We start from the raw sequence: 9,972 nt of genomic DNA on the forward strand, positions 1-9,972 counted from the left end.
AGAAGACTTATCAGTGGCTAGAACTTCCTTGATGACTGGGCAGTTCAAGGATTTTGGAAACATGGACCTTGCTGCAGAAATAGTAGTGGACCTTCAACCCTGGGGAACCCAAACCAGTACAACTCTACTAAGATCACAAAGTGAAACCACGATTTAAGATGCTAAGTGCTGTGTTAAGGGAACAGCCACTTAATCTGCTCTTCCCTTTGCAATCAGAGAGGTGGGAGAGGTGGTGACCCGCGTCATCTGATCTCTCTCTTTCCCTCTTTTTTGAGAGAATTGGAATCATAATCCTTTGGCCATTGTGTGGACATTTCCCCACGTGGCATACCACATGTTGTTTCAGGTGTGTAGTAAGTGTAGCTGCATTCACCATCTCCTTCATCACACAAAAGGGTCAGCACTCTTAACTGGCAAAGGTGTTAACCCAGGCATAGGCAAACTTGGCCCTCCAGATGTTTTGGGACTACAATTCCCATCATCCCTGACCACTGGTCCTGTTAAATAGGGATGATGGGAGTTGTAGTCCCAAAACATATGGAGGCCCGAGTTTGCCTATGCCTGTGCTAACTGCATGGCTAGAACTGATGATGGGACTAAGGAAACCAACATCTTCCTCTCTGTTGGGAATGCTTGTCTTCATCCGTAATCCTTTCAAAGAACATGAGTCACTTCCTTTCATGGTGAGATGCTCAAACTGTGTGGAAGCAGGGTACCCTCAGCTGCTCCTGGAAGTGCTGTGATATCTACATTGCAGGAGTTAGACTAGATGACCCTTGTGGTCCCTTCCAACTCAACAGTTCTATGATTCTATGAATAATGACTCCTGTCAGCCACCAACTACTGCCTGCTGTCTCTCTGAATGACTCACAGTTCTCTCCTCACTGCCTAACCTGGTGGGGCAGGATAAATTATGTCAAATATATTCACGGAGTGGAATGTATTCCTTTGATCAATCCCAATGCAGTGATCGGGGGTGCCAACTTGAATAAAATATTTGGGGTGCCGAGGTAAGGTTTGCCTCATATAATTGAGTACATGATGTTGTGCACGCACACCATTTGAATGGCAGTCCCCTTATGGGGTGTGTGTGCCACGCTTAAATGTTTTATTGGGAGGGCCGAAGACCCCTTGGCCCCTAAGAGTTGGCTCCTATGGCAGTGATATGGCAGAATGAGTTGCCCTCAGAGGAGTGTGTCTGATGTATCTTTGTATGAGTCACTGCTCTGATTATGTCTCCATTTAATTTTGAGAAAGAACCTAGAACAGTGATTTATACAAAGACATGGGGGGGGGTGGGATCCCATAAGAGTAAGCCATTCCTACTCTTTCCCTTTCTAAAAGTGAATCTTTTTTGCAGGGCAACATTGGAACATGCCTCCTGTTTTAACCCAGACATCTGTTGAGCTCCTCAGGGTGAGAAAAATACTCAAAATAGTCTCCCATGATGTCAAATAGTTTCTTTAATAACATGAGGGCATTTACAGCTTTTCATAGTCTACATTATTAGGGTGTTCCCTTTATTTCCCTTTTACAAATATATTTGACCATAAATGTGCATTTATTGAAAAGAGGCACTTGACATCACCTGCAGCTTTGAAGTTTATTTGTTTTTGTAACTTTAATTTTTTGTTCCTTGCCATGATGAACAAGATCTCCCAACTCCCCTTGCCCTTTGATCACCCAACTTTTTTTCTTCACTGGCAGAGCATGGGACTCTGAAACTAGATTTGAATACTGAGCCATTCTGCATTAAGGAACAGAAGACCCAATCCACTGAAGAATTCTCTTCCATAAGTTCCACTAAAATTAAAAGGAGCCCCCAGAAGATCAATTGTTCACTTCTTTTTCAGCACCGTCCAAAAAGAAACAATATGGCAAAGTGGAAAGTTATTATTTTTACAAGGTTAGCTTTTCTGCCCTTTGGAAAGTCCCGTTTATCCACCCTCCCACGCTCAACCTTGGTACTCAGGTGATGCAGCATCTAAGCTACCCAATGCCTCCGGTGTTGCCAGCTGTTGGATATCTGGTTCTAAGAGATGTTGACATTGTCATTAAGGGAGGTGGTTGCTGAACCAATCAGACAATCTTCTTTGCAAAACAGCGACCTTGGCTGGTGGATTAAATGTCCTCAGCAGCATCTCAAAAATATTAGCTAGGTTACTACAATTAGGCAATGGTGACTTCAAGGCTACTGGGTGGGCCTTTCCTCCATCCCTTTTCTAGCTGCTGGATAGGAGAGCAAAAGCCAGTGCGTGTGTGAGAGACAGACAGAGAGAGAGATAGAGAGAGCTGAGCTGGAAGCAAACCAAAGACAGAGACATACTTGCTTTATGCTCAGTCCAAAACTATAGGAGAAGCAGGATCTTTAGGGCTGTTAATGTTGTGAGCCATTCTATCCTATGCTCAAGTTGTTTATATGTGTAAATAAAACCATATAGCCTAAAGACACCACGTTCTCTGCCGGCCATCATTCCAAGGAAACTGAACTCCGGACAAGTGCCTGGAACCCCTGGACTCTCTCACTGCTGGGAGATTGGGCTGGTGTGCAGCACTGGTGTTTTTCCTGCAGGAACAACTGTGAGTGAGTTGTGCCTGAGTTGAAATGGAGGGAGAAATAGCAACACTCAAGGATCAAATGAAGTTGCTATTCCAGCAGAAGCAGCAGCAAATGGAAGACCAGCAACAAATGCTGAGACAGCTTAAAAGCAGTCTTGAAGAGAAAATGGATGCCTCTAATCAGGGTATCAAAGACTTCATGGATAAACAGCTGCAAGAGGTGAAAAGTGACCTAGAAGCCCAGGCAAAGGACTCCAGGAAGAGAATTGAGGAAGTAGATGACAAACTGATCAACCTGGACTATAAGGCGTTTAAGGCAATATCCAGAACCCAAAATGCTTTGGCTGACTTGGAAGTAGCCAACAGATATGAAAATGAAGATATTTATAAAGGATTACAGGCACTGGAAATGAAACTGCAAATTGTGAAGGAAGAGTGCCAACACACCCGTGGAGCAAGTGACTTGGTGAGAAACCAGCAACCAGCAAGTGTGCGCAAGAAGACCCCCCCTAAGGGGCAGGCAGGTGTAGCTGATGAATTCAAGAAGCTCTCTCTGTATGATGGCAAGACTCCTTTAGAAGCTTATCTTTCAGAGTTTGAAACAATCTCCCAAGTAAATGGCTGGGATGAAAAACAAAGGGGGGAATTCCTAGCAGCCAGTCTTAGTGGGCCAGCTCAGGAAATCCTGCAGCATCTCCCATCAGAGAAAAGGCAGAGCTATCCTGATCTGGTGAAAGCCTTAAATCGGCAATTTAGACCAGGGCACCGTGCTGAGCTAGCCAGGGCCCATTTCAGGAGTAACAGGAAGAAGAAACTAGTGATCCCTCCAGACTTTGCTGAGGACTTGAAGACTCTTGCAGAAATAGCATACCAGGAGGGCAAAAAGGAAACAGAGGATGCACTGGCAAAGGAAGGGCAGAGTGATATGCAGGGCAGCTGGAAGGTGCCGCGCCCAAAGAACCTGCAGGAAGCCATAGAATTCACCAAAGAGATAGAAACATTTCTTGCCGAGACCAGAAAAGGAAGAGGAGAAGCTTTCTTGCAGGAAGTCTTGGGGGGTAAGTACACATCCTTTTCTACTGCAAATGGGAATGTGTGACAGCCTGACTGTGCAGCTAATATTTTAGATTGGTTAGAGGAGTTCCTAAACTTGGTTGAAAAACCCAGGTAATTGGCAATGGCAAAGGGTTGAGGGATAATGTGCCATTGAGGTGCTGGCACTGTAACAAAATTGGTCGCATAAAGAGAACTGCTATCTTGCCAAGGGAAGTCATGCGAGAGGTTCACAAGTGCCAAAAGATGATGAATGAACCGGTGTTCGAAAATGGGGTGCCAGCAAGCCGAACGGGCAAAGCTTGGAGGGAATAAGGGAAGTCTTGCAGTGTGTGCCCAAATCTGGGTAATTAGACTGTAATAATAGTAGCCTGGCAATTAGCTGTGAGGTTGGTGGTGTGAAATGCACAGAGATATTTCATATGGAATCAAGCATCACTGTTCTTTAATCTGACATACCAGGCTTATTCAGAAAAGAAATGGCTCTTGTAAGAAGGGCTGCCTGGTCTCAGATAGAGACCACCAGTAGTAATATTAGTATATTAGTTATATAATATTATTATATTAGTATATAATAATAATAGTAATATTAATTAATATAAACAAATTAATACTATTAATTTAATTTCTTACCTTTCCACCCACCATAAAGTCCCAGGGTGTGTTACTACAACTTAAAAATTTCAATATTAAAAACACTTTAAAACGAATTGCAGTCACATGTATAGGGCAGCTCCTATATAGATGTAGATATGATGTTATCAATCAATATAAAACTGTTACAGGCAACAGCAGCATTTCAGCCTACATTTCATTCACCAAATGCCTGGGAGAAGAGAGAGGTTTAACCTGGTGCTAGAATCATATCAAATTTGGGGCATTCTGCATCTCCGGTGGAGAGAATCCCACAATCAAGATGTCATTATAGAAATGGCCTGATTCCAAGCCAACACCCAGCATGCTGGATTAGCAAATGCTACCTGATCACATAGCGGCATTTCCAGAGAAATCCATCTGGCCCAGTTTTCAAAGAACCAAACAGGCGACAGAGTTTCTTAGCCTCTGAAAGAGACTTTTACTTTTAATGAAATTTTGTTTGTTTGTTTGTTTCTGAAGGGATAGAAGAGGAAGATGAAGACGAATATGAAGACGAATACGAAGACGAATACGAATACGAAGAGGAAGAGGAAGAGGAAGAGGAAGAGGAAGGAGAAGAAAAGCCAGATCCATACCTCCCCCCCTTCTCCACTGACAAGGAAGATCCACCAAAAGAGGAGGAGCTGGGGGCCTGTGCCAAGCCTTAGTTTGTTTCTCTTAGATGCTTTAATAATTTGCAATATAAGGGTTTGTCCACACTTCTGCTAATCCAGTGCTTTCTATTCACTGGTCCAAGAGGTTTTCCTTTTGCCCTGCTATTTCCACTGGGAAAACCCACTGTTTAACACTGAATTGGAACAAATGCCAGACCACAGAAAACCTAAAAGATGTTTGTTCCGATTTAGTGGTTTTCCTGGGGGGGAAATGGTGGGATAAACAGAAGAAAACATGGGACAAGTGGAAGTGTGGATGAGCCTTGAGTGGTGGTGGTGGGGGGCGGGGCGGGTGCTGCACATTGTAAATGAAATTTCCACTCTGCTGTTTCAACTGATGACGTTTAATTTTGTCATTTGCTTTCTTTCTTTTATTTTATTTTTATTATCTGTCTTGTGGTGGTTGTTGCATATTGAGGCCCCGTAACCAGCCTGTTCCCTAAGGTACGAATGCAATATTTCAAAAAGTGAAAATCCAGACACAAAAGTTGCTGAGCTTCTTTTTTAGTTCCCGGACATTTCAGCAATTTCCACCTGGATTCCCTCGCACTTGAGCCGGAAGCTGCACTTAGTGCAGAATGCTGCAACATGATTGCTGACAGGAGGCCCTGTCAACGCAACAAGGAGGATGGTGATAAAATAGCGAAATGCAGTGTACCCATTATACAGTTAGAAATCTAAACAACCATGAAAATAAAAGGAGTGATCTTTTTCTTAATGAACATACATATATTTGAATCTTGATAGAAGAAGAATCCACCCATAAATCAAGAGTTGGTAAACATTCGGACATAGTTCCAGTATACATCACATTTCCTTCCCCCAGGGGGGCTTAATCACTGAGCTAACAAAATTAAATAAAACAAGATTCCAGTCAACATCTATTTCCATATAAGGTAAATATAATGTGAAGAGAACGCATACATGCAGCAATGCCTTGTGTAGTAAAATGCAGACAGTGAGCAATTATTAGTTTAGAACAAGGGTAAATCTATAAAGGTAAAAAATGACAAAATAACTCATCTATATGCCTTGTTAGCATATAACACTCAGTTCTCAGAGGTCTGCACTGGTTGCCAATCTGCTACAGTGACAAGATACACACATACAGGTTTGTATGCTGCCCTTCCACAGTTTAAAACCATGCTCAAGGCAGCTTACTACTTGGAAAAAAAATGCATAATTAAAAGTATAACAAAATTAGTCAGAAACAATGAAAAAATAAAAATAAACAACCAAATTGAAACAATTTCCACATAAAACAATTGAAACAATTTCCACATAAATAATAACATCTAAAATAAAATACAAAAAACATAAATAACAGCATTAACAACCCCAACAACCCCCTGCTAAACAATACCTGAGCGCAAGAGTCTGTTCAGCAGCCTCCCAGACAACGTGGGAAAAGGCTTGCAAAGCAGGGAGCAGGTCTTCTAGGACTCATAGCCATGCTGGTTCAAGGTGTTACTGTTAGTATACAAAGCCCTTAACTCAATCATTTAGTAACTCACACCTTTGATACCCAGCAGGTATTTGTTGTATTCTTTTTAACACCTGCTAAAAACATCCTTGTTTAGACAAGCCTATGTAGATGCTTAGAAATGCTGGTGTGGATTCATTTTAGTGTTGTAACTTTTTATTGTGTGTTTCTTGTGTGTGTTTGTTAATTGTGTGTGTTTGTTAATTGTGTGTGTGTTTATTGTGTGTTTAGTGTGTGTGTGTGTGTGTGTGTGTTTATTGTGTGTTTTAATGTGCTGTAATTTCCCCTTGATTCTATTGCTTTGTCTTTTTGTAAACTGCTTTGAAATTTTTGCAGTCAAGTAGTGTATTGAGTATTATGAAATAAATGTATCAAATAAGCTATCTCCTAGGGGCAGAGCTGGGAAGCAGGGCTCACTCCATCAGCTCCTCTCTGACAGGCCAGCTCCATCAGACCTCCTCTCCCCTAAACTGCCACCTGGGGGCAGCCTTTCCATCAGGCTGCCTCAGTGGGAGAGATAGACAGCAGGAGGCTCGCTCTGTCAGCTTTGTTGGAGGTAGATTTAAGGGAGTGCGGCCAGTTTGGTTGCACTGGGCGTGGAGCCAAGGGGGTGCCACAATTATGTTGTAGAATGGAAGGCAAGAGATGGAGGGGGCACCGAATTTTGGTGTCGCACAGGGCACCGCTGAAATTTGAGACCTCTGGGTCTGCCACTGCTGGAGGCCCATCTGTGTCAGCTGTGCCAGATGGGCATTGTAGGGATAACTGTTTAGAAATCAGTGCTTGGATTTGATTATGATGTTCCTCTTACCTCCCTGTCACTTTTCTCTTGTGTGTCATGTTTTATTTTAGATTGTAAACCTGTGGGTATTAAGTATCATGTTTTGATTGTATGTAAGCTGCTTTTAGAACTGCTTTGGCTCCAAATAAACAAAATAAAACAAGTTTTGGTCTGCCATTTTGCCTTTTTTTAAAGCAACACTGTTTCTCCTAGTATATTATTTTCACTAACATATGCACTTTACACATGCTTTGCCCCATTAAATGCATTTTTGCACATATGACTTCACTGAAAAACTGCATCGCAAAATTCAGGGAAGTGCAAATTCCAAAGAATGGTTGTGTTTTGGTTTTTCGTCTTGTTTCAGCAAGTGTAAAATAAGCAGGTTGTCCTTAAATTATGAACCGAATCATATTTCTCCCCTATCCCTAGGAATGTCCGTGGATTGCTTAATTCCCCTCACTCACATCCCTCTCTTGATGTAAAAATGACTCCTTTCACCCCCCCCCGACCCCACTTCATGAGTGAATAACGCAGGCATGTGAACATATACTGTATACAGTCTCTGCCAAGTCATCTTTGATCACCACAGCGCAGTCAGAATCTATTGCGAAGTCATAACGAGGATCATGGGACACGACTGGCCCAGTGGACCAGAGGCTTTTCTGGCAGATTTCAAGGCTAGGCCACACATTCCATGTGTCAGTGCTGGGGAGGGGAGAGCGAATGCTGCCGAAAAGGGGTTGACCCCCAGACAGTGTCAGTGGTTAACAACATACCATATTGAATTCTGAATTCTTATGCTTTTCCTGTCTGCATAACTAGGCAGTTTTTCAATATGTTAGGAGGGATTTTTTAAAAAAAGATTTCCCTGAAGTATGGATTCCCATAACAAGGCTGCAATTTCTTCCCGTTTGGCAAACTTGCACCTGTTTTGCCTTTGGCAGTAAAGACAGGGTAATGAGGTAGACTAATGATGCAAGCTCTGGTTCAAAACCATCTCTCAGTAGGATGTCTTTCCTGTGTTTGTGCTCCCCCTTCAACCACCCTTCCCCCTACATACCCACCTTGGGCGAGGAGCTGGGTTGCTGCACTAAGATCTTTGACATGCTGACCCTTCTTTGCGGGGGGGGGGGGGTGTGTGTGTGTGAACATTCAGAGTCCTTATTTGTGGCACAGTGTCCTTTATGTAATGTCTCAATATGACATAATCCAAAATAAATTAGATGGTGAAACAGTATATCATCATCATTCATGTATCGATGGGGGATTCCCACCCCTTAAGTATCTAAAACTCTTCACATAAATCTCGTTTCCCTTGCCCTGTTGTAACGTAGTTTGGTGAACAAGAGACCACATGAAAATAAGTTTATAGAATTATTCATGACAAGGAGAAAGTATACAGTGGTACCTCGGGTTACATATGCTTCAGGTTACATACACTTCAGGTTACAGACTCCTCTAACTCAGAAATATTACCTCGGGTTAAGAAGTTTGCTTCAGGATGAGAACAGAAATCGTGCTCCGGTGGCACAGCAGCAGCAGGAGGCCCCATTAGCTAAAGTGGTGCTTCAGGTTAAGAACAGTTTCAGGTTAAGAACGGACCTCCAGAACGAATTAAGTACTTTACCCGAGGTACCACTGTATAGAGAAAAGTCCCCCTTCTCCCCCTTCTCTCATAGCACCACAACTTATGGACATCCAATGAAGATCAATGTTGGAAGATCCAGGACAGGCAAAATGAAGTACTTATTCATTCAGTCCATGGTTAAACTATGGAACTCCCTCCCACAGGAGGCAGTGATGGTCACCAGCTTCTCTGGCTTTCAATGAGGATTGGACAAATTCATGAAGGAGGAGAAGGCTAAAAATGCATACCATAAAATAGAAATATGGTGAACATGTTCAAGTGGATGCCAGCAAGGTTAAATAGCAGTGTCAAGGAAGCTATAAAGGGCAAGAAGCCTTAAATAAAATAAAATGCAAGCCTTGCTAAAAGTATGTTTGATAAAAAGCAAGCCAAAGAGACTGGGGGGTGTGTGTGTGTGTAGAATTGGCAGACAAATTGCCAAAGGAATAAAAACAACCAACCAACATTTCTGTATACAGTGGTACCTTGGGTTAAGAACTTAATTTGTTCCGGAAGTCCGTTCGTAACCTGAAACTGTTTCATGTCGAGGTCCCCAACACCCCCCCCAAATAAAACACAGTTGACACAAGATTTTAGTTTTAAGGTTTTTGGCATAATTTTGGCCACAACTTTATTAAAATTATAAGTGATGTGAGTGGTTGCTTAGGCATTGGTTGTGACTATCTGACCCCACATGGGGACAGACTGACATTTGCACGCCCGCGAAGTCAGAAAGGGTAAACAATTTGGGGAGAGAGATGGGACTGGGAACCATGCCTCACTTATCCCCAAATGCTCCCAGGGGCACTTGCATGGCCCTAGCCCCTTGACAGGGGTTCGGACAAAAGCATGGCGAGCTCCTGGGTTCCTTTAACGGAAAACCCTTGCAGCAGCAGCATTAGAGGGGCAGGCACAGCCAATCCATACCCCTCCACCAACCAATTCCAAAACCAATTCCTAACCACAACCTTACAAGTTGTGACGATTTGCTATGCAGTAGGTAAAAACCAAGTGGCACCAACCAATCAGTCAAATGGACAAAATTCCTACCGGGCCCCTGCCCCAAAGCAGACGACCCCATGACAGGCATACCAAGGTCAAGCGAACAACCTGAAAATAGGGAGGGAGGGCGTGTGATCTGATGCGCACAGTGAAA

At 43.0% G+C, this 9,972-nt stretch overlaps 1 protein-coding gene across 1 annotated transcript; it reads left to right on the forward strand.

The window, feature by feature from the left end:
* Nucleotides 1–1,410: 1,410 nt before the first annotated feature.
* On the forward strand, nucleotides 1,411–6,172 carry LOC307207484 (uncharacterized protein). The gene is made up of 2 exons (XM_079961412.1): nucleotides 1,411–3,617; nucleotides 4,729–6,172. The coding sequence occupies exons 1-2, from the start codon at nucleotides 2,606–2,608 to the stop codon at nucleotides 4,914–4,916; spliced, it is 1,200 nt and encodes a 399-aa protein (XP_079817538.1). The 5' UTR covers nucleotides 1,411–2,605; the 3' UTR covers nucleotides 4,917–6,172.
* Nucleotides 6,173–9,972: the final 3,800 nt, after the last annotated feature.

This window comes from Podarcis cretensis (genome assembly GCF_951804945.1).
Source record: "Podarcis cretensis genome assembly, chromosome: Z".
NCBI lineage: Eukaryota > Metazoa > Chordata > Lepidosauria > Squamata > Lacertidae > Podarcis > Podarcis cretensis.